General features: G+C 42.7%; 1 protein-coding gene and 1 long non-coding RNA gene across 4 annotated transcripts in view; one reads left to right on the forward strand and one right to left on the reverse strand.

Annotated features, from left to right (window-relative positions):
- LOC132397919 (E3 ubiquitin-protein ligase RNF128) overlaps positions 1-25,779 on the forward strand; it is a 153,626-nt gene that overhangs the window by 92,447 nt on the left and 35,400 nt on the right. For all 3 annotated transcript variants that reach the window (XM_059976728.1, XM_059976729.1, XM_059976726.1), the window contains exon 2: positions 18,449-18,696. In XM_059976728.1, the coding sequence (XP_059832711.1) occupies positions 18,449-18,696 (248 nt within the window). The remainder of the gene's footprint in view (positions 1-18,448; positions 18,697-25,779) is intronic.
- Positions 482-10,616, reverse strand: LOC132397921 (uncharacterized). The gene is made up of 3 exons (XR_009513486.1): positions 10,269-10,616; positions 5,327-5,426; positions 482-1,306 (listed from the first exon to the last, which is right to left on the reverse strand). It is a non-coding gene; the product is annotated as an uncharacterized LOC132397921 (long non-coding RNA).

Consider the following 25,779-nt stretch of genomic DNA (forward strand, 5'->3'; position numbering starts at 1 on the left):
GTTGTGGTACTGTTTTGAACTTTCTGTATTGGTGTTATCCACTATACAGAATCCAGGACAGAGTGGTACAGAAATGGGCCGTATGGCCCACAATATCTGTGCCAAACACGATGCTGAATTCAACTTCTTATCTTCTGCCAGGGCATAATCCATCTCTCTCCCACCCCTTCTTATTAATGTACCCAGCTGCAGCCTCTTAAATCTTACCTGCTTCCACCACTCCCCGTGGCAGCCCATTCCAAGCACCTACCAATGACTTTGTTAAGAAAAAAAATGCCCCGCTCATTTCCTTCATATGTTCCCCTTTTCACCTCAAATAAATGCCTTCTGGTAGTTGACAATTCTACCCCAGGAAAAACAGATACTAACTGTCAACTATTCTAATTGCCACATTTACCCCACATTGAAAATAATCTTACACAAATTGATTCAAATTCAGATTCATTTATTTATTTATTGAAACTTAAAGGAGTCATTTGCATTAACAACTAGGACACCCTAACTATGTGCTGGGGGCATAGCGTTGCCACACATTCCAGTGCCAACATAGCATGCCACCTTGCCTGGCAGAACAACACAGAACACAGAACAACAAAACAAAAGCAAAGCAAGCCCTGTACCTCCCTCCCACCCACGCACACAAACACAGCCCTGTTGCTCTAGGACAGGCCGTTTCCAGCTGACAAACACAGCCCTCTTGCTCTAGCACAGGTCATTTCCAGCCTCCAACGGACTTGAGGATTCACAGACTTTGGAGTTCAATTCCCCAGCGGACTTGTCGAGACACACAGACCCAGTCTCCCTCCGACTTCTGATTGGCCTTCAGACCTTAGTGTTCAGTATCAACACCAGGACCTGCTGACGACAATGAAGTGTGGACCTTGGTTGAGGATTTCAGACGTGCTGATGGCAGGGCACTGAACGGAATCAGAATCAGGTTTAATATCACTGGCATATGACATGAAATTTCTTCACTTTGAGGCAGCAGCACAATACAATATATTATAATAGAAAAAAAAACACATCAGGACGCTCCACAATGTGAAATTCAGTACCTTGTGGACAATCTCTCTGGTGACAGTATCATTTGATTCCATTCAATGTCCCACCAATTAAGCACTGTTAGTTAAGCTCCAACTGTTCCTTTTCTTGAGTGGATTGTGAACATTTGTGACTTGATTCCACACAAGAACAAAAGTTCAGAAGTCCCTCTGGGTCTTGTGTGTGTTACTGGTTCATTTGTAATCCCTTCAGTCAACATCAAGGGTTAACACACAAAGTGCTGGAGGAGCCGGCAGGTCAGCATCTGTGGGTAGAAAGAAATAGTCAATGTTTCAGATCCTGATGGGATCTCGGCCCGAGGTGTAAATGTCTGTTCTAAGATAAGCAATGCTGTTTGATGTTTGTTTTAAATTATTAATTAGTATGGGCTGCTGTCGACGTTATGTAACTTTTGATTTGGGGTAGCACGTAAGCCTAGTGGTTAGCGCGTCACTTTACAGTGCTCGCGATCCAGGTTCAATTTCCGCCGTTGCCTGTAAGGAGTTTGTATGTTTCCTCAGTTAACAGCGCGAGCTTCCTCCGGGTGCTCCAGTCCCCCTGCCACGTTCCAAAGACGCTTGTTAGTTGGTTTATTTGTCACATGTCATGGCGGCACGAGTTTTTTGGGCCAAAAGGGCCTGTTACCGTGCCACATCTCTAAATAAATTAATTAATTGATCAATAAATCAAACTGACAACTATTTACTTCATACTCTGGTTTTGTGGCTAACTCAGGATTGGTTTTCACTCTTGGTAATGAGTATTCCCACCGCTGTTTCGGTGTAGATGAGTATTAGTGAAAAATTGCTGAACATTCTGACAGACCGTAGCTCAGTATTTGGTCTCAGTAATCATTGCAACAGGTGGTAGAGGCAGATACATTCAGGACTTCTAAGTGACATTTAGACAGGCATATGAATGCGAGGAAACTGGAAGGATATGGACATTGTGTAGGCAGAAAGGATTAGTTTAGTTGGCCATTTGATTACTTCTCCAGCCGTTTACTCTCCCATCCACCTGGCTTCACCTATTACCTTCCTGCTGGCCTCCTTCCCCTCCCCCCATCTTTTTATTTTGGAGTCTTCCCCCTTCCTTCTTAGTCCTGAAGAAGGGTCTCGGCCCAAAATGTCAGCTGTTTATTCATTTCTATAGATGCTGCCTGACCTGCTGAATTCCTCCAGCATTTTACGTTTGTTGCTTTGGGTTTCCAGTACCTGCAGATTTTCTTGTGTTTATGATGACTAATTTTATTGGTTTGGCACAGCATTGTAGGGTGAAGGGCCTGTCCCTGTTGCTGTACTGTTCTACAACTTGACTAGGATTTCCCACTGCTCCAGGTTTTCTGTGAGTAGGCTACTCGTTTTTTTTAAGAAGTGTGCTAATCGAATAACTCTTTCACCCTTTTTCCCTGGGGAGTTTTTCTTTATAACCCATTTTATATAACAACCTGTCATTTGTCTGATCTCCATAACAATACTCAATGTTTTGAAAATTCCACAGTCTGCTGGGACCAAAGGCCAGGAGGAGCTCAATGAACACATCACTAAACACCTGCTTTTCAGCAGTCCTTCAATCAGTAAAGGGTAGCACTCTCTCTGTCTCCTGCCCTCTTGCAAAATAAAAGGGATAGATTTCTTAAATAACTCAGTTCAGATAGAAGTTATTGTCATAGGCAGGGTATACATGTCATGAAAATTATGAAAATTAGGTTTTTTTTGCAGCAGTAGCTCAGTACATTACAGACATATCTTCATCATCATCATTATGTGCCATGTCGTATGAGTGGACGATCATGGTCACCATGACTATGATTTGCTATTCACAATTTTTTCTACAGAACTAATTTGCCATTGCTTTCTTCTGGGCAGTGTCTTTACAAGACGGGTGACCCCAGCCGTTATCAATACTCTTCAGAGATTATTTACCTGATGTCATAACCAGGACTTGTGATATGCACCAGCTCCTCGTGCGACCACCCACCACCTGCTCCCATAGCTTCGAGTGACCCTGATCAGGAGGCAAGCAGATGCTACACCTCACCCAAGGGTGACCTGCAGGCTAGTGGAACAAAGGAACGCCTTACACCTCCTTTGGTAGAGACGTATCTCCTGCCCCCAACCTTAACATACCTTACATAAACTGAAATTAACTTATGCATTTAATTTAATTTAAATGGTAGCATAGCAGCGCATAACTTTACAGCATCAGCCAGCAATCAACAATAACTCAATTTGTACCTTCTGCCCATTACCACATGGATTTCCTCCAGGACCTCTGGCTTCTGCCCATAGTCCAAAGACGATGGATTAGGATTGGTGAGTTGTGAGCATACAATGTTGGTGCTGGAATTGTGGGGGCACTTGCCCAGCACAATCCTCACTGATCTGATTTGATACAAACGACACATGTTTCATTATTTATTATTGAGATACAGTGCAAAACAGACCCTTATGGCCCTTCGAGCCACTCCGCCCAAAAGCCATGATTCAACCCTAGCCTAATCACGGGGCGACTGAGATGACCAATTAACGTACTAATGGGTACATCTTTGGGCTGTGAGAGGAAACAGGAGCACCCAGAACAAACCCATGTGCTCACAGGGAGATCGTACAAGTACCTTGCAGGCTGTGGTGTGAATTGAACCTGGGTGGCTAGCACTGTAAAGCGCTGTGCTAACCACAACGTTACCGTGCTGCCTCAGTATTGTTGACTTCTCTTCATAGCAAATTTTTTGATAGTTAGAAACCTTTCATTTTATTATTTTAGAAAACATCTTCACTTCACAGAATTTTTTGACATGTGCGTAAGTCTTCTGCACCGTACTGCATGCTGGGATATAATTGTTTTGCAGCAGCAGGACAGTGTAATACCTAAAAATACAATAGGAATATTTAAAATAAGTGGAATAAAAATAGAGGTAGTGTTCATAGGTTCATGGCCCTTTCGAAATTCTGGTGGCAGAGGGGACGAAGCTGTTCTTAAAACATTGAGTATGTATCATCAGATTCCTCGATCTCCTAACTAATGGTAGCAATGAGAAAAAGGGTATGTCCTGGATGGTGAGGGTTATGCTGTACATTGTCTATCTCAGGTTGAAACTCCGCTGTGTGATTGCTGAGACAGCCTGTTTGCAAGCACGGTAATGTAGTAGTTACCACATTTTACAGTGCCAGTGATTCAGGCTCAATTCCTGCCACTGCCACTAAGGAGTTTGCTTGTTCTCTCCCTGACCAAGTGGGATTCCTCCAGGTGCTTCGATTTTCTCCTGCAGTTCAAAGACATATCGGTTGGAAAGTTAATTGTTCATTATAAATTGTCCCAAGATTAGACTAGGATTAAATCTGGGGATTGCTGGACGCTGTGTTTCAGAGGGCCGGGAAGGCCTGTTCTGCACTGAATCTCAATAACTGAATAAAAAGCTCGTTTGTGGAATGTGTTAATGGGGTCAAAGTCAAGCAGTGAAAGAACATCCCTCTGTGGACTGATAACAAAGCCAAAGCTTTGTCTGTGATACCAACCCTACCAGTAAGGAATCTGTATGATGACACAAGGAAGAAATTAGTTCCTATCACGTCTGCCCAGGTCAACCCTTTTATCTGATTGAACTTTGTCTGTTTCCATTCTGTAATAAGCTAATAGTCAGTTCCTTCATAGTGTACCTTTGACTAGAATATCTCTGTTCCATTTTTTCATCAAATTTGACTGTCTCTTCCCAGTTAGCTCTGGAAGCAAGAATTAGATGATAAAATCATAAGACATAGGAGCAGAATTTGGTCATTTGGCTTATCGGCTGCGTTCTGCTAGTCCATCATGGTTGACTTATTATCCCACACAACTCCATTCTCTTGCCTTCTCCCCGTAACCTTTGATGCCCTTACTAATCAAGAACCTGTCAACCTCTGCTTTAGATATACCAATTGACTTGGCTTTGACAGCCATCTGTGGCTATGAATTTCACAGTTTCACCACCCTCTGGCTTAAGAAATTCCTTCTCATCTCTGGTCTAAAGGGACATCCTCATATTCCGAGGCTGTCTTGGACCTTCCTACTGTAGAGAATATCCTCTCCATGTACACTCTATCTAGGCCTTTAAATAATCAAGAGATTTCAGTGAGATTTCCTTTATTCTTCTAAGTTCCAGTGAATGCAGGCCCAGATCCACCAAAGGCTCCTCATACATTAACACTTTCATTCTGAGACCATTCTTGTGAACTGCCTCTGAGCAAAAGGAGGTCAATTAATGATTGTGTACTTCAATTTAGTTGTCAAATAGCCCCTACTTTACCTTAATGCATTATGGACAGTTCCCATCCAGTGCATGCAGAGGCCATCCCCAGGTGATGAACAGGTTTCATTTTTAAAGACGTCCAAAGTTGATTTTGTCCCTAAGAGAAATTACACAAAAATCACTGGCTGGGTAATCATGCCTTCACTGTATTTCAATTAATTGCATCAAAAGCGCATGAGATTGATAAATAGAACAGTTACTGAAAAATGGAGACCAAATGAATGTATGTACATATAAAGCATAGAATATATAATAACTGAGCACAGCTGATCTTTTAACCTACCCTGCAGTCAATCTAACCCTTCCTTACCACATAGACCTCCAGTTTTCTTTCATCCGTGTGCCTGTCTAAGAGTCTGTTCAATGTGCCAAATGTTTCTGTCTCTACCACCACCCCAGGCACTTGCCATTCTCTGTGATAACTCCCCTAAACTTTCCATCACTCACTTTAAAGGATGTCATCTAGTATCGGCCATTGCCACCCTGGGGAAAAGGCACTGGCAGTCCACTGTATATCCAAGTTCAAAGTAAATGTATCATCAGCTTACATATGTCACCAGACACAACCCTGAGATTTATTTTCTTGTGGGTACTTACAATAAATCCAAGAAATTGAATCTTTCCGTGCCTCACATAATCCTATACACCTCTATCAAGTCGCCTCCCATCCTCTTCCACTCCTCACTCGCTCAGCCTTTACTCATAAAACTTTCTCTAATCTAGACAGCATCCTGGTAAATCTTCTCTGTGCTCTCGCTAAATCGTCCACATCCTTCCTTTAATGAGGTGACCAGAACTGAACATAATAAACAGATAACATAAACAAAATGCTGGAGGGATTTAGCAAGTCAGGCAGCATCTGTGGAAAGGAGCAAAGAGTGGGCGTTTTGGGCCAAGACCCTTCATCAGGACTGGTGTCGGGTCTTGGCTCGAAGTGTTAGTTCTTTATTCTTTTTGATGATATTATGGCAGTTCTCTCATATGCAAAGGTGTCCATAAGGTGGGAGCTTGTGGCCTATGGAATGCATATATATTTGCTCTTCTGGTCTTACTTTAGTATTTAACAGTTCATTCCCAAAAGCTGAATGGAGTAGTTTCTGGAGAAAGCTCGACAGGGTAGATTTTTTTTTCTATTTGACTGGAATTTTTAAAGAGAAGAGATTTAAGCTCCTCCTCATATTATATATGGCTCAAGAACAGTTCTTACTCCTCAAACATCAGACTTCTAAAGCAAAGCTGATAACTTCACTCACGCCAGCATTGAACTGACTCCACAACCTAAGGACTCACTTTCAAGGACTCTACAACTTGTGTTTGGTCCCACTGACGTCAATGAAATTTGTGAAGAGGTTGTTTACCTTGTGCAGGTGCTCGGTTGTGGTTTGAGTGCATACAACAGGTAGAATTTGTACTCTTTACAATTAGGGAATTATTTGTTATTGGTGATTGTTAGTTTTGGGATAAGGAATTGGCTGCTAAATTTCTGTGCTTGACAGTCTGAGCGTCCTCTACAGAAAGTGCTATGGCCAATAAGTCATTCAAATTCATTGTTATGGACACACACATGATATAAATGTCATGAAAATTAGCTTTATGCAGCAGCTGTTCAGTACTTGATAAACATAAGTTAATATAAACTTAAATTAACGTAATTTATATATTAACCTAAATTATACATTTTTCACACCACAAGATAAAATAACAGCATTAGTGCAAGAGGAGGCTGAGGTAGAATTAGTTAGCAGGTTGATTCAAAACCATGTTGGCAGTGGGGAAGAAGCTGTTGTATCTTGAGGCCCGGGTCTTCAGGCTTCTGTACCTCCTGCCTGATAATGGTGATGTAAAGGAGGTAGGATCTGAATAGTGGGGACCCTGATGATGGAACTGGCTGAATGCACCACTCTCTGGAGCTTCTCCTTCCCTGTGCATTAGAATTTCTGTACCAGACTGTGATACAAACAGGGAGAATGCTTTCCACTGTACATCTGTAGAAGTTTGCCAAAATCTTTGATGGTATGGCAAATCTCTTTAAATATCTAAGAAAGTAGAGACTGGTATGTCTCATTCCTATGGTGCTGGACCCAGAATAGATCCTCCTAGATATTGACAGCCAAAAACTTGAAGCTGCCCAGCTTTTCCATTGTCACCCCTTCAATGCGAACAGTTACATTCACTTAACTTCCCCTTCCTAAACTCCAGAATCATTTCCTTGGTTTTAATGACATTGACTGGAAGGATATTATGACACCACTCAGCCAGTTGATGCAACTCACTCTTGTACGCCGCCTTGTCACCAATCCTATGAAACATTGAAAGGTGTAGATAGAGTGGAATAGAAAGGATGTTTCCAGTAATGACCAGAAGGCACAACCTCCCTCAGGAAAAATGAGCATCCTTTTAGAAAAAGGAAGAGGAGCAATTTCTTTAGCTAGGCCATGATGAAACTGTGGAATTCATTGCCATATGTGGCCAAGTCATTAGATATATTTTAAAAAAGTTAATAGGCTCTTGATTAGAAAGGGCATCAAAGGTTATGGGGAGAAGGCAGGAGAATGGGGTTAGGAGAGATAATAGATTGAATGGCGGAGTAGACTCGGTCAATTGGCCTAACTCCGCTTCAGCTCAGGTCAGAGGACCCAATAAGGATCTTGGCCTTGAAGTAATAGCTCTGTTTTTCTCTTTCTGCACAGATGTTGCCCGACCTGCTGAGATCTCCTATATTTTCTCTCTAGATTTCAGATTTCCACCAATTGCAGCATTTTATTTTTATTTTCTGGCTGTTTATTGTGGCATTTCTCTGGGCTTTGTGAAGAACAGTGGAATCCAATTGCAAGTTGAGATTGAAGCTGATGCTCCTGTGTACCCAAAGAATCTGTAAAAGGGGAGCATCATCTTGTGCCCGTAAGAATGCTTGAGTCAGCGTCCATCCCCGAGTCTCTCACTCTTTGCCTTTGATAAAGGATTGTTTAATATCCCATGCCAGAAAAAGCCCGAAGATGGCTTTGTCAAGGGCAGGTCGTACCTTACGAGCCTGATTGAATTCTTTGAGGATGTAACAAGATGCATTGATGAAGGTAAAGCAGTAGATGTAGTGTATATGGATTTCAGTAAGGCATTTGATAAGCGTCCCCATGCCGGGCTCCTTCAGAAAGTAAGGAGGCACAGGATCCAAGGAGATCTTGCTTTGTGGATCCAGAATTGGCCTGTCCACAGTGGTTGTAGATGATTCATGTTCTGCATGGAGGTCATTTACCAAAAGTGTTCTGTTTTGGGACCCCTCCTCTTTATAATTTTTATAAATGACCTGGATGAAGAAAGAGAAAGGTGAGTTAGTAAGTTTGCTGATGACACAAAGGTTGAGGGGGTTGTGGATAGTGTTGAGGGTTGTCAGAGTTTACATGGGGACATCAATAGGATGCAGAAGTGGGCTGAGAAGTGGCAGATGGACTTGAACCCAGGTAAGTGTGATGTGGTTCATTTTGGTAGCTCAGATTTGAAGAAAGTATATAATATTAATTATAAGACTCTTGGCATTGTGAAGGATCTGAGAGATCTTGGGGCCCATGTCCATAGGACACTCAAAGCTGCTGTGCGGGTTGACAGTGCGGTTAAGAAGGCATATGATGTGTTGGCATTTATCAACCATGGGATTACGTTCAAGAGCCATGAGGTAATGTTACAGCTATATAAGACCTTTGTTAGACTCCACTTAGAGTACTATGTTCAGTTCTGGTCACCTCACTACAGGAAGGATGTCAATACTATAGAGAGAGTGCAGATATTTACAAGGATGTTGCTTGGATTGGAGCATGTAGCTTATGAGAATAAGTTGAGTGAAGTTTTCCTTTTCTCCTTGGAGTGACGCAGGATGAAAGGTGATCTGATAGAGGTGTATAAGATGATGAGGGGCATTGATTGTGTGGATAGCCTGAGGCTTTTTCCCAGGGCTGAAATGACTAACACAAGGGGGCATAGTTTAAAGGTGCTTTGAAATAAGGTACCAAGGGAATGTCAGGAGTAAGTTTTTCACACAGAGAGTGGTGGGTGTGTGGAATGCACTACCGGCGGTGGTGCTGAAAGCGGATACAACAGGGTCTTTTAAGAGCCTCCTAGATAGGTACATGAAGCTTAGAAAAATAGAGGGCTACGTGCTAGAGATATTTTAGGCAGTTTCTAGAGTAGGTTACATGGTCGGCACAACATTGTGGGCCGAAGGGCCTGTAATGCGTTATAGATTTTTATGTTCTATTGCCTGTTAATGACAGTCATTCATTGATCTACATAGTGAAGGGATGTGTTTTATTATGAGTTCATTATGAAACACAAAGAAATTGCCTGTAATTCCACCCCAAGTGGTGAAAGTCTGATTGAAACTTGGAGCTTTTGTTCTGCCGTGCAGATTCAAGAGATAAGTGGAAGGCACAATACTGATTGCAGTCCAGGAAATTTGAGCAGTCTACATCGAGACAAAGATATGTGTTCTGTTCTGAATTCAGCTCTGTATATAAAAGGAGTCTTTGATAACTGGGCCCCTCGCCAGTACAGTGTCTCTGTTTGTACCGGAGGGAACCAGTACGATTGATGGCTGTCCATATAGCGAACAGCTCTAGGTGTAATACCACTTCTCCACGGTCCATTTCTTGTGCCAATGGATTAGCATCTACATTTTGTACTTTACATCTCAAGTTACACTTGTTAATTTTTATTAGCTGGGTCAAGCAATATGGTGCATGGAAAAAGTGAGACATGAGACTCCAGCTGGGAATAAACCAATTCCATTAAGGTGACCGTATTGCTGTGTGAACAGGACAATTAGAGAGCTCTCCTCGTTCAATAAATTAGATGGTTCTGGATATTATGTCACCTGGACAACTGGGTTTCCAATCAGTCACAGGCAGTCCCTCTCACCAACCCGCCCCCCCCCCCCACCACCACTTACCCCAACTCCTTCATTCTTTATTCTTTGCAACTTAAAAAAAAACACCTCATCTTTTCCTGTTCCCAGAAAGAGTCAGGGATGTAGAGGAGTTAGAGGTCAGGACTCCCTTTGCATTTGAGGTCCAACAACATTGATGGGTGGTGAAGGGCATTCGGAGTGTAGCTCTCCGCTCTGTGCAGGCAGGCCAGCAACATGCACGGATATCCTGCTGTTCTGGTCCATGCGTTCCAAGTTCAGATACCTGTGCGAGCAGGAGACATAAGGGCTGATAATTTGGCAAGCCCAGACTTTGAGCTTGGGTGCATTGGCTTGAAGAACCAGAAGGGCTTATTCCACGTTATAGCTCAATAAAATAAACACAATAAATAAAATTAAACAACAATAAATATAAACACATAGATCATATACAGAGATTGATTGTATGTCCATAAAGTGACACTGGGCACAGGAGTGTCTCTGCGTAAGGAGACTCCATCAGGAAATGGAGTCGTGGTGGTGGAGGGTGTGGTGGGGCAGATAGGTTAATGATCAGATTTACTGCTTGGGGAAAGTAACAGTTTTTGAGTCAGATAGTCCTGACATTGGATACTATGCAGCCTCCCTGATGGGAGTGGGAGTCCATGAGCAGGGTGGGGGAGACCCTTGATGGAAGTTTCTGGCCCTTTTCCAGCACCTTCCTGTATGTACGTCCTCGATGGTACTGGAGTATAAAAATATTATGGAGTATAAAAACCTGTATTACTTGTAATACTGTATTACTGTATTACTTGTAAACTATGTAGTCAGCCTTGATGTAGATTATGTAGTTTGAACTTGCTATTTGCTATGCATGTACCCAATTTAGTAGGAGAATGAAATCTTAAGAATGTAGAAGAGAATGGTGTGTTGGTGAGAGACAGCTGGGAGATGTGGATTGGAACATGATTAAGTCAATGGGACATACGTGTGAAACTGGACCAGGATTTTGCTATAAAAAATGCTGTGTCCAAGGATCGGTGGGCAATCAGCGACTAGCTCACTGACTGTCTCAGCTTTGATTTGCAAATTAAAGTTTAACCCTTCTTGAAGAATCTTCTGCGTCTCCTGGTCATTTGTGAGGCACGAAAAACCACGACAATGGCAGGTAGGCTGGTGCCGACGATACATTGGAGAGTTTTGACTACCCGTTGTAGAGCCTTCCTTTCCAGCAAACAATTAGAACCAATGTAAAACAAATCTTGTGTTCTGCAGAAACAGGTAATTAGAGCAATGTACTCACACAAAATACTGGAGGAACTCAGCAGATCAGGCAGCATCTCTGGAGAGCGATTAACAGTCAATGTTTTGGGCCGAGACCCTTCCTCTGGGCTGAAAAGCAAAGGGGAAGAAGCCAGAATAAGAAGGTGGGAAGACCAGAGGGAGTATAAGGTAGGTGATGGGGAAGACAGGTGAGGGGGAAGGTAGATGAGTGGGGGAGGAGGATGAACTGTGATGATGGGAGGTGATAGGTGGAAGAGGTAAAGGGCTAAAGAAGAAGGAATCTGATAGGAGAGGAGAGTGGACCACGAGGGAAAAGGGAAGGAGGAAGGGCATCAGTGGAGGTTTCTTTTGTCTTGCTTTTAATTTCATTTGATGTTTAGGCTGCTGCAGCGGTAGGTTCCAACAGTCACAGAAGGCCAGAGGCTATGAGTGAACACTATTTCCTCACCACTGAGGAACACCTGGGTGTGAATGTAACAATGGAAGATGGCCTGTAAGTCAGAATGGATTGTCAGTTTGTCAGCTTGCATCTGGGGCCGGTGATTATCTGCCCTATTAGTAACCAGCAGCAGACTGGTGGAGAAGGCGCCTCAATTCTTTGCATTCAATGCCCAGTGGTTGGTTGAACAGGACTAAAATTTGTGCAGAGCCTGAGGAACATTCCTCGAATTCTTGAAAGGTGGGGGGGGGGGGGTGGGATCTAAACACTTGCATGTGGTATAGTAATGCGATCGCTGGAGTCGAGTATGATGTTCTCCTGAGAGTTTGTCGATTGGTGGGTCTCCGGGTGGCTGTACAGATGGATCCCGGGTGCCCATGTACTGCTGCAGTGTGGGTAAATCTTAGTGGTTGGGTCTTTTGGTTCTTCAGCCCATCCTTTCGCAGCTTCCACTTCTTCTCTGCGGCACCGTGGAGATCAGGCTCACGTAGCACAGTGCTACATGATCTTGAACAGATTTCCTCCAGGTGTATCTGTCGAGTGCAAAGTCTTCCCAGGTTTTAAATAATGTTGAAACTCTCCAGGCTGATTTTGAAGTGTTTCACCCTCCAGGTGCCCTTCCTGGGGGTAAAGGATATGTTTGGGGGGACATGAGGTGGATATACAAAAAAACAACAACCATGTTTCTCCTGGAGTCAAAAGCACTCAAAAATGGATGACCTGACCTTTGTCAAGCTGCTACTTGTGGAGTGTACGGTGTACAAATTAAAGTAGTAGAAGTGTTTATTCCTGGCTATCTGTGCTGAGGGACAGCAAAAAACTTTATTTTGCATGCCATCCCTACGGGTCATGACACCAGTGCATTGAAGTACTACAATCCAAAATAAGAACAAAATGCAAATAATGATAGAATTCAGAGAAAGGGCAGTGCAGACAGACAGTAACGTGCAAGGTAAATTATCAGCTCGAGAGTCCATCTGATAGAACATAGAACCGTCCAGATCCTGCGGCGCACCATCTTGTGCCAATATTATAACCTACTCTACGATCAATCTCACACTTCCCTCCTGCATAGCCTCCATTTTTCTATTATCCTAAATGTTCTCAAGCAGCAAACCAGCATCCCAGGCCAGGCATTCCATTCACCGCTATCTGTGTTTTTAAAAAATAACCTATTTCTGACACCTCCCCCCATACTCTGTTCCAATCATCTTAAAGTTATGCCCCTGATATTACCCATTTCCACCATGGGAAGAAGTCTCTAGCTGTCCACTCGATCTCTGCCTTTTATTATACACTTATATCAAGTCACCTGTCGTCCTCCAACTTAGAGGATGGAACTATCCAATGATTTTATAACACTGAAGCTGTTCTTGTGCTTCTGACGTCATAGAATTATACACTTCGAAGGTTCATTTGTTATCAAAGTATGCATGCAGTACCAAACTCCTGAGATTTGTCTTCTCCAGATAGCCACAAAACAAAGAAAATACATGGAAGTCGCTCAAGGAGAAACAATAAACCCCCCCACACCTGCACAAAAATGAAAGGCAACACAATCATCAACCCTGGAACTGCCTCCCCCACATAAAAACACACCAAGCAGCACCCCCCCCCGCACACAGAAAACTAACAAAACGCAACAAGAACACTGACCTCCAAACCCCCTCTCCTCCCACACAAAAAAACTAACAAAATGCAATAAGAGCATTGACCCCCAAATTCCCCTCCCCAGCACAAAATGCAACAAGGACATCAACCAAAATCTCTTCTCCCTCCGCACAAAAAAACAATGAGAACGAATGGGTGAAAACACAGAATATAAAAACCATTAAGACTGAGAAAGTCTTACTTCTGAAGTAAGTTCTTGGGTGTAAATCACAGAGGGCATCCCGAGGTCAAGAAAGTTGTTCTAGACAACTGATACACCTTTCTAACTGAAAAGCAAAAGATATTGCTGGCATTGGACTGCTGAAATTGGGGAAAAAATTGGCCAGGTAACATCAGCAGAGAGAATGGAGGTGTTAATGTTTTGTCAGTGGCCTTGAGCTCTGGTTCTGGGACAACAACCTTAGTTGTTAGCAAGGATCCATTGTGCCCCCCCTGGACTACTTTGAGGAAAGGTAATCAGGCAGTCGATGCAAGTTACTGTGATTGTTGCCATGGTAACCTGCATTACCCATTCACATGCCGGGAAATGTATTTACATTGGCAGTTCAGCTTTAGAAGTGAGCTTGCCAAATGCTAATTGTGCTCATTTGGCAGTGTTTGTTGGTGTTCGAGTACTCAGCAACGGGAGCGCAAACAAGATGTTTTAGTGCAAAAGCACACAAATTGCCCAGGCACGTGGTTGATATAAAAATGGAGGGATATATGGGAGGGAAGGGTTAGGTTGATCTTGGCGTACAAACAAGCTGGATGAACTCAGCAGGTCGAGCAGCATCCGTTGAAAGGAGCAGTCAACGTTTCGGGCCGAGAACCTTCGTCAGGACGGTTTATCCAGCTTGTTTGTACGTCTTGATTTGACCACAGCATCTGCAGTGTACTTTGTGGTTAGGTTGATCTTGGAGTAGGTTAAAAAGTCAGCTCAACATCCTGGGCCAGAAAGTCTGTACTGTTCTGAAAAATTCTACGTTCGTTTCCAATTCATCCACTATTCTGAGAATTATATCTTCATTCCTTCATTGTTGCTGGGTCAAAACCCTTACCTAACTTCAGTCAAAGAACTTCACTCAGTGGTTGAAAGAGGTGGCTCATTGTTATTTTCTCAGGTTCAGTAAGGAATTGAACATTGAAAGGCCCAGACAGAGTGGATGTGGATAAGATATTTCCTATGGTGGAGGAGTCTAGAACCAGAGGGAACAGCCTGAGCATAGAGAGATGTCCATTTAGAATAGAGATGAGGAGGAATTTCTTTAGCCAGAGGGTGGTGAATCTGTGGAAGTCAATGCCACAGGCAGCTCTGGAGACCAGAAAGGGAAATGGATCAGCCATGATGAAATGGTAGAGCAGCCTTGATGGGCCAAATGGCCTAATTCTGCTCTTACGTCTTATGGTCTAAGAAAAAATAATAAGTTGTACGCAATTCTTTTACAATAAAACATAATTAGGGAAAAATGTATTTTAGTTTGGCGATATTTGAAGAACATACCCAAAATTCAAGAACCAATTGGGGCTTTGGATTGCTGTGGCTTCTTAATATATTTAAATTTAGTTTTATTAACTCTGCAAATTGCATTGATAGTCTGTTCATAAAACCCAGGTTCCTTGTAACTGATGGTACATATTACAGAGCTGTTGAGGCTTACCCGTTCTAAATCAATTATATCTTTCCCTCACCACACCCTCCAACTTTCTCTACTGCCTCACACTCTCCTATTCTCTCCCCAGTTATTAGTAGTCTTCCTTTATCAGTGCCATTTTCAAGCCCTACCTCCTGATATAGTGGGATGGATCCATGCAGCTGCAACATAAGAACATAAGAAATAGGAGCAGGAACAGTAAGCAACATGCACCTGACCTTGCGTGGAATTTAGATTAATGGAGGAGAAGGTACTATAACTCGAAACCTGGCACAGAAACTCCATCCACACACTGTAAGACCGATAACCGGTCTACTTCAATATTTGGTTTCAGTCAGCTGCTCTTGTTAAAATAGCAGCAGGTATAATGTCCCTGGAATCCACTCAAAGTTCAAAATAAATTTATTATCAAAGCATGTACTGTACAAGAGGGGGGATTTATGATTGGGAAAAGGGGAAGGGAGAGGGGAGAGACTAGGAAGCACCATAGACATATTCTGTAATGATCAGCAAACCAATTGTTTGTAATCAAATGACTTTGCCTGGTGTCTCAGGGCTGGGTATGTCTGCATTCGCGCCACTCCCCCACCCTGCCACTCCTTCTCCCGCGACACTTCATTCTTGCCATTCCCAACATCCTTTGCTCCCATCAGATATACAAGCTCAATCTCTGCTCCATGTTGACAGTGCAAAAGTATCTAGATCACTATCTATATCTAATCAGCAAGAAGAGAGTACGGCCTGGATGGTAGCGTGCCTGATGACGAATGGTGCTCTCTTGTAGCCGCGCTCCGTGTAGATATGTTGAAGGGTGCCGAGGGCTTTGCCAGAGGAGGATTACCATTAAGTAAAACATTAGCTAATCTTCCTGATAGCAGCTTTTCTGTCCCTCATATCCCTAAATTCCCCTTGTGATAAGCATTCAAGTTCAAGTTTATTGTCATAGATGTACATGCCCAGGATATGAATGCTATGAAAATTAATTTTTTGTAGCAATAGCACAGTACATTACATACATGAGAAGCATATTAGTTAATATTGCACAAAAACTAGCCACTCCTCTTATGGATTCTGTCTACGCTTCTCGGTGCCTCACATCTAATGTAATCAAAGACCCCATCCTACCCTGCGCACTCTCCCTTCTCCCCCTCCCATCGGCTGGAAGATTAAAAAAAACCTGAAATCGCGAGCCATCAGACTCAAGGACAGCTGCTTGCAGGCATACTCAATAAATCCACAGAATAACAACCATAAGAGAATCAATGAAAGACCACACCAACCTGGGCACTCAACCAGTGTGTGCAAACGACAACAAACTCTGCAAACACAAAAAGAAAGAAATAATAATTAAACAATGAATATTGAAAACGAGATGGAGACTTCTTGAAAATGAGTCCTTTGATTGATGGAACATTTCAATGATGGGGCAAGTGAAGCTGAGTGAAGATAAACCCTTTGGTTCAAGAGCCTGATGGTTGAGGGGTAGTAACTCTTCCTGGACCTGGTAGTGTGCAAGTTACAAATGATTTACATTAATTTGAATTTAAATTGGTAAATTGATTTATTATTGTCACATGTACTGAGGTACAGGGAAATACTTTGCACGTCATCCACACAGACCATTTCATGGCAACAGTACATTAAGGTTGTACAAGGCAAAACAATAACAATACAGCATAAAGTGTTAGAAAGAAAGTGCAGTGCAGGCATACTATAATGCATAGGCCCATATTGAGCTAATTTATGAGATCACGAGTCAATCTAATTGTACAAGAGATCTGTTCAATCATCTTATAATTGCAAAGTGAGTGTAAATCCAAAGTGAAAGTAAATGTATTAGCAAAGTACCTATATGTCACCATATACTACCTTGAGATTAATTTTCTTGCAGGCATTTTCAGGAAAAGAAAGTTCAGTAGAATTTATGAAAAACTATAAATAAACAAAGACTGGCAAACAACTGTGCAAAAGAAAGTAAATTTTGCAAATAAAAACATAGTACTGAGAGCATGTATAGATTCCTTGAAAGTGAGTCTGCAGGTTGTAGAATCAGTTCAGAGTTGTAGTGATTGAAATTATCCATGCTGGTTCTGGAGCCTGATGGTTGTAGAGTAATAACTGTTACTGAACCTCGTGGTGTGGAATCTAAGGTTCCTATACCTCCTGCCCAATGCTGGTAGTGAGAAGAAAGCATGGATTGGATAGTGCAGGTCTTTGGCAATGAACGGCTGGAGGTGATCACATCCTTTGATCTGCTGTCAAATTGCTCTTCACTGGTGTTTTAGTTGGCCCCTGGAATCACAAAGGAGTAATTGGCCATTGGATCTTGAAGTGTACACTGGCCTCATGACCTATTTTGTATCAGATCTTGGTCCCAAAGAGGTTTTCAGAGTGCTTTATATCACGGCATTGTAGACAAAATAAGTTCTTCAGCAATTTATGGTAACTAACAATGGCAAATAATCTTTAGTTTCAAATAAGGAAAAGTTTTGAATTATCCACACAATATTTTTATTTCTATACAGGTCATTCCCAGGTAAGAAACAGGTTCTGTTTTTTACAGAAATCCAGGAGTTGATCTGAAAAATAAGTCACAAAGTCCAACAGTCCAAAGAGGTACTGGTCAGTAGGTTAATCGGTCATTCTAAATTGTCCCGTGATTAGGCTAGGATTAAGTTGGAGGATTACTGGGTCGTGCAGCTCAAAGGACCAGAAGGTCTAGTCCATGCTGTATGTCAATAAATAAATAAATAATGCTGAGAAAAGAACTACTGTACATTGAAAATGGAAAGAGAGTCAAGTAGTTCTGCTATTCTCAGGAACAAACGTGTACATTGAACTTTTGAGTTAATATTATGGAGCTTGTTGATGCGTAGAGGTGTCCATGAGTAGCGTGTTTGTAATACAAGGAAGTTACCCTGATATGATTAAATCTAGTTGGGGCCATTGTGCTCTTTTTCCTTATTGTCTGCCAGTATTTCTCAAGATTCAAGTTTATTTGTCAGGTTTACATTGAAACATACAATGCAGTGTGTCATTTGCATTAATAGCCAATGCACACGAGGGTGTGCTGGGGTCAGCCCACAAGTGTCACTAACCAATGCCATGTGCTTTGCTAACTTTGGAAATTGTAGTTGTCTTCAGGATGTTGGTCCAGGAGTGAAATGTTTAGAGTGTTTACTGTACCTCCTGTTTCATAGGCACTGGCAAAATGGTCGCCGTAATGATCAGCAACATCAAAGGCCAGGAAATCTTCGAACTGGTGAGGAAACGGGTCTCGGTTCATATGGTGATTGAAGTTGGGAAGCAACATGGACCGTGGATGAGCCAGTACTCAATCTTCTTCGTCTCCATTTCTTTCTTCGTCGTCACCGCTGTCACAGTGGGCTATTTCATCTTCTACACCGCCAGGAGATTGCAGCTCTCGAGGGCTCAGTTACGGAAACAGGTCTGTTATTCAGTTCTATGAATGCTGGGGTTAGGTTGTATTGATGGGCAAATCTTCCTTTGCTGGCAAATATCTGTGAATATTTTCAACTGTATGAAGACAATTCACAAACATGTCCAGGTGCAAACTTCAAAATAACACATAATTCCCAAATGGCATTCTGGTGCAGTTTATAATCTCATATAAAATACAAAACATAGCCCTTGTACAGCACACTACAGGCCCTTCAGCCCATGATGTTGTACCAACCATTTAACCTACTGTAAGATCAATTTAACACTTCCTTTACATAAAACCCTTCATTTTTCTATCATCCATGTGCCCATCTTTTGAATAGCCATAACGTACCTACCTCTACAACCACCACTGGCAGTGCGTTCCACAAACATAACACTCTGCGTAAAATACAAAAGAAAACACCCCCTGCTGCCACTACCCCACTATCCTCCAATCATTTGAAAATTATGCCACCTCACATTACATCAGCCATTTCCAACTTGGGAAATGTCTCTGGCTAACCACTCTATCAGTGTCTCTTATCATCTTGTACACATCTATCAAATCAGCTCTCAGCTTCCTTCACTCCAAAGAGCTCGAGCTCACTCAACCTTCCCTCATAAGACATGCTCTCTAATCTAGGCAGCATTCCGGTGAATCTTCTCCGCACCCTCTTCAAGGCTAACATCTCTCTAGGTGACTAAAACTGAACTCAGTATTCCAAGTTTGGGGTACCAGAAAGTTTATAGAGCTGCAACATATAATATAAAGGGTATATAATATAATGGGATTAATATTTAATATACTAATTATTTGCTGATGTCACATGCTTTGTATGCCATAATTTTGAATAATTAATTAAGCAGTCATGGCATGATGTGTCAGGAATTATAAAGCCTAGATATATGATTTGAGCAAGTTAATACATACTTACTGATAGTTACACTATTGGAGCAATGAAGGTCCTCCATCCCAGTCTATCCATACCACCACACACGGATATAGAAGGAATCTTCTCGTTGTTTCCGTAACAATTATTTTGACCAGTCAGGGTTGTTAGCCCTGAGCTGAACCCCTGAACCTGAAGGACTGGTGGCCCACTCGTAGAATGGCCTCTACCCTTTGATCTTCTTGGCATGATCGACCCTACCAAGAGCCAAAGCACAAGGCAATGTCTCTAACCAGCATAGCTCTCCGGGTCATTGAGACACGCAAGCCTCCAAATCCTACAATGAGATTGTGGTTCTCTTGGAGGTACAAGTTAGCATGTTGAGTGATAATGATGGGTAGGATGAGTGGAAGGTTGGCGGAGTTGTGGATGTACGTAGGTTACAAACAGGACATTGACAGGATGCAGAGCTGGGCTGAGAGTCATTAAAGGAGCGTTGTCGCAAGAACACAGCCTCAGGGACACCCTACCACCCAGGCCATGCTGTCTTCTCTCTGCTGCCATCAGAAAGAAGGTATCTTAGGGCCCGCACTACCAGGTTCAGGATAGTTATTACCTCTTAACCATCAGGCTCTCGAACCAGAGAGGATAACTTCACTTTCCCCATCACTGAACTGCACCCACAAGCCATAGACTCGCTTTAGACACTCATCATCTCATGTTCTCGGTGATGATTATTATTATTATTATTTCTTATTTTCTTTCTTTTTGTATTCGCACAGCTTGTTGTCTTTTGCACCCTGTTGGTGAAGTCTTTCATTGATCCTATTGTGGTTAATAGATTTATTAAGTATGCTTGCGAGAAAATTAATCACCGGGTTGTATATGATGACAAGTACTGGACTGTGCAAAAGTGTTGGGCAACCTAGCTATGTATATGTGCCTAAGACTTTGCAGAGTACTCTACTCTGATAATAAATTGACTTTGAACTTTGAATCGGGAGAAGTATGAAATGATACACTGGGAGGGTGAACTAAAAGGCAGAGTATAAGATTAATGGCCAGATTTATAGTAGTGTGGAAGAACAGTGCAGTTTTGGAACCTTCATCTATATCCCTCAAAGCTGCTGCGCAAGTTGATAGGGTGGTTAAGAAGGTGTGTGGTAGGTTGGCTGTCATTAGTCGGAGGATTGAGTTCAAGAATCGTGATGTGATGTTGTATCTGGTCATCTCATTATGGATGTGGAAACTTTAGAGAAAAATGCAGCCTGCGTTAGAGAGCATGTCTTATAAGGAAAGGTTGAGTGAACTAGGTCTTTTCTCTTTGGAGCAAAAGAGGATCAGAGGTAACTTGACAGAAGTGCACAAGATGATACGAGGCACAGAGAGAGTGGATAGTCAGCACCAATCCCCAGAAAGAGTGCGTAATTTGATGGAGGAGCATACTGGGGGGGGATGTCAGAGGTAGGTTTTTTCACACAGAGAGTGGTAAGTGTGTGAAACATACTACCGGGGTTGTAAGGACAACCTTTGGCACATTGGCCATCTTAATTCAGGATACCGAGTACAGGAGTTGGGACGTTATTTTGAAGTTGTACAAGTCACTGATGAGGCTGAATTTGGAGTATTGTGTGTGCATTTCTGGTCACCTACCTACAGGAAGGATATCAACCAGTTTGAAAGACTGCAGGGAATACTACAAGGATGTTGCTGTAACTTGAGCACCTGATATATAGGGAAAATGTCATGCTTCTGACTGCTGACTCACAGCTGGTCTCTGTAGTTCCAGGGCATGCTTACGTAGGAACTCACCTCTGCACTCTGAAGTCCCATTCCTCGGTGCCATTTGATCACACTGGAAATGAAAGCATGAAGGGAGAGATTTAATAGGAACCTGAGAGGCAACGTTTTCACCCAAAGAGTGGGCAATATGTGGAACGAGCTGCCAGAGAAGGTGGCTGAGGCAAATACATCATCAACATTACCAAAATTACTTGGACAGGTGCATGGATAGGAATGGTTTTGGAGGGTATGGGCCAAATGCAGGCAAATTGGACTAGCATAGGTAGGTATCTTGGTCAGCAAGCACCAGATGGGCTCAAGGTTCCATGCTGAACAACTCTAACTGTTATCTACTGCTCAGGAGCTTGATTTTGAGATCTGGAGTCTGAATCTGTGACTGTAAGTGATTATGATACCTAAACAGATGCTGTTTTGGTGTTCCTACTTTCCTAAGTCTGCACTTTTTACCATGATCACAGCCTTGGACAAGTATGTATCTTGGCTGTTGAGGATCAGCTTAATAAGACCTTAAGATTTGTGCGAAAAAGGTGTGAGCAGACTTTTCTTCAGGTGAAAATTGAGATCCCTGACAAGATACTACAGTACATTTGCATGTAGATGTCTAAAATGACCTCCAGGACTGTACAAGGGATATTTGTAATGCACTAACTTCACGGTGATCAAGAAGGACCCTGGGGCAAAGGGGTTAAGTCACTAGACTTTTGATTGCTGGGGGATCACACTGCTACCAGAGAGGAGAGACTGCCCTATGATCACTGGTGAGATCTCTTGCTGCCGGAGAGGGAAAGGCCTGCTGCTGTGCCCGGAGAATGTTACCCAGGTTTGCTGCATTTTGGTTATGGACTTGAACTGCAGATTTTTCTTCGGTCTTAATGTTTTTCATCAATCTTTCTCATTTTTTGTGTGCTGGGAGGGGGATTTGGGGCTTGATGTGCCTGTTCCATTTTTGTTCATTCTTCTTGTGTGAGGAAGAGGGATTTGGAGGTTGACAATTGTGCTGCCGTTTGTTTCTTTCTTGGTTTCGTGGCTACCTGGAGAAGAAGAATTTCAGAGTAGTGTACTTTGATAATAAATGAACCTTTGAACCCTTAACTAACAGACAGTAGTCTGGACTATAGATCGAGGAAGATGTGTTCAATTCCCACTTGTGGCTGCTCAACTAATGAATCTGGAATTCTGAGAGAAGATGATTTTGGTAACAGTAACCAGGAGATTACTGAATTGTTGTAAAAACGAATCCTGATGCTCTTTCAGTGAAGGAGATCTGCCAACCCTTCCTGGTATTTGAGTTCTGACTCTAATCTTACTTCTTGGATTAGTGGCAATTGGAGATATACATGAATTGTGGGAACTGCTAGTGAGAGCAGTTCAAAGTATATATATCATCAAAGTATGTATATCATATACAACTTTGAGATTCATCTTCCTAAAGGCAGCCACAAACAAATACAACAGAACCCATTTAAAAAAAGCCACACAACAAAGACAGTCAAATGCCCAATGTACAAAACAAAGAACAAATCATGTGAATAATAAAAAAAACAAAGAGCACGCAGAACATGAACTACAGAGTCCCAAATATAACTGCACTGCCATGGAGGCAGTTCAGTGCTGCGGTCAGTCCAGCGGGCTGATTGCCGCAATCTGCTGAGGTGAGTGGTGATGGCTGCAGGCCTCAGTGCTGAGGTCTATAAGGCCTCATGGAGTGGAAAGCTGAACACCAGTTCATTTGTGACTGCCTCGACGCCTTGATCTTTCTAATCTGGCTCAGCACTTCCATCGGCTAAACTTCAGTTCATTTTCCGCTCTCGGGCCCTTCAATCTGGCCCTAAGTCCACTTCAGCAATAAACACAGTGACCGTGCCTGTATGCTCAAGGTACGGTTTGATGAATCCTTCAGGATACCGCAAAAACACCAGGTCATACACACAATTCTAAAGCACAGTTCCCAAAGGGAAATTACAGGCTGTGGGTTGCAGTGATCATAGTCCAGAAAAACTGTTCATAGAATGATTAATTGTTTTGTTTGCTCTGTGCAAAGCATCACCATATGTTGTCAATGCCATCATTGTCCATAGCAAGAGCACTGTATGATGTTTATACATTCTTCCTCAGACACAATGGGTTTATTGTCTCTGATGTGTCATAAAATCTATTATCTTGTGGCAGCAGTACAGAGTGAAGAGTTAAAAATTATTGTAAGTTACAGAAAATAAATAAATGAGGCAGTGTTCATGGGTTCATGGACCATTCAGAAATCTGATGGTGGAGGGGAAGAAGCTGTTCCTGAAGCGTTGGGTGTGGCCCTTCTGGTCCCTGTATCTCCTCCCCAGTGGTAGTAATGGGAAGGGGGCCTGTCCCAAATGCTGAGGATCCTTGGCCAGGGATGCCACCTTCTTGAAGCTCATGCCCGTGATGGAGCAGGCTGAGTTTACAACACTCTGCAGCTTTTTCTGATCCTGTGTGGTGGCCCCTCCGTATCTGACAGCGATGCAACCACCAATTGTTCCAGTTTCCTCCCACATACTAAAGACACAGGACATTAATTAGATACTGGGAAGGACAATGAATGCTGGCAGAGCCAGCACTGGCTTCATACTGTGATTGAACAGATAATAGAAATGTTTTAAAGAATTGGAAGGCCGTAGGATTAGTAATTTTGTCTTGGTTACCCAGCTAGTGTTGTCATGGAAGTGAAACTTGTGTTCAAGCTAAGATTGCTAAGTAAAATTGGCTTATGGCAGAGAGAGGCCCTTCGGCCCATTGAGATTTGCCAGGTCCTGGAGTTCTCCCGTTTCCCCCATGTTCTTGCTGAGATACCCATCATCCTCTCTCCTTCTTAACCTGACAGCCAGCTACACTAAATGGCCAATTAACCTTCTACCTTGCACATCTTTGGCATGTTAAGTGGCAATCGCAGAGAGAAAATGCAGACTCCAAGCAGTCCGCTCCCAGTGTCGAAGTTAAACCCCATTCAAAGGAGTTAAGGCAGCAGTCCTTCCTGCTTCCCCTGCTTTTGTATTGCCCCTACAACATAAAATGTTGTTGGATCCCGTCCAGGACACTTTGTAGTCACCTTAACAAGAATCTTGAAACCAGTTCATGTCTCAATTTTCATTATATCAAGTGAACCATCAAGACTTGGCTAGTAACCCACATCCTGTTTGGTTTTCGGAGAAGTTTTCTTTACAAGTTTTGGGCTGCATGTTTTTGTTGAGGTGACCTGCAGATCCCCTTATCTCCTGAGCTGAATCACTACCACAGTCACACCACCAGCAAAGTTTGTGATGTAAACTGCAAAGGTGTTATGGCTACAACACTGTTTTGAGGTTAAGTATGGCCTGCTAGTTTCTCAGACACCTCACACTTCCAGTCCACTCTACCAGTAACCTTCTCCCATACATTGTAAATTGTTATTTACTAGAAAGAAGGTAGAACACTTGAGGTGCGTTCCTGCATTAATGGTTAGTTTCCTAACGCAGGTATAAGCTACACCTTAACTACTTTTTCCTCATCACTACTGCCCTTCGCATTGCCAGGGTTAGACAGGCACTGATGACATTCCTGCCTTACCAAAGAATGAAAGTGATGAATTGTGTAAGTCCCTCCCCAGAACTTTTACCCTAGTCTCACTCCTTAAAGTTCCACAAATGGGTATTACTGAAGAAAACATATTTCAGTTTGTTAATTAAGGTAGCTCACCATCTCCAACTCAAGAGCATCTAGGGATGCTGGCTCAGCCTGCCTGCAGAGCTCACATCCCTCGAATGAGCCTAATATACTTGCCATTCCACATTTTGTCACCACACTTTGATTTGTCTTTAGTGTGGTTTTGTCCTGCATACCCATCCTCTTATGTCCCACTATGCTATCTGCTTTCACCACCATAACTGGAAGCCCATTCCAGACACCCGCTCTCTGTGTGTCTTTTTAAAACCTTAACCTGCACATCTCCTTTAGCTTCCCCTCCCTCACCATAAGTGCATGTTCTCGATCTACTACATGACATTTATACCCTGGGAACAAAGGTTCTGTTTTTCTACCTTATTTATGCCTTTCATAATCTTAAAAATTCTATCAAGACTCTCCGTAGCTTTCATCATTCCAGAGGAAAAACCTGATGCCAGCTTGTCCAACCTCTCCTCATAAACATCTCCTATATTGCCCCCCCCCCACCCCCGAATCCAGGCACTATCCCGGTGTTATCACCACACAAAAGTCTGCAGATCATAGAAATCCGAAGCAACACCCACAAAATGATGGAGGAACTCAGCAGGTCAGGCAGCATCTATAGAAGTGAATTTCCTCAGGACTGGAAAGGAAGAGGGAAGATGCCAGAATAAAAATGTTGGGGTGTGGAGGAGAATGAGGATAGATAGAAGGTGACAGGTGAA

This window comes from Hypanus sabinus, chromosome 8, assembly GCF_030144855.1.
Source record: "Hypanus sabinus isolate sHypSab1 chromosome 8, sHypSab1.hap1, whole genome shotgun sequence".
Taxonomy (NCBI): domain Eukaryota; kingdom Metazoa; phylum Chordata; class Chondrichthyes; order Myliobatiformes; family Dasyatidae; genus Hypanus; species Hypanus sabinus.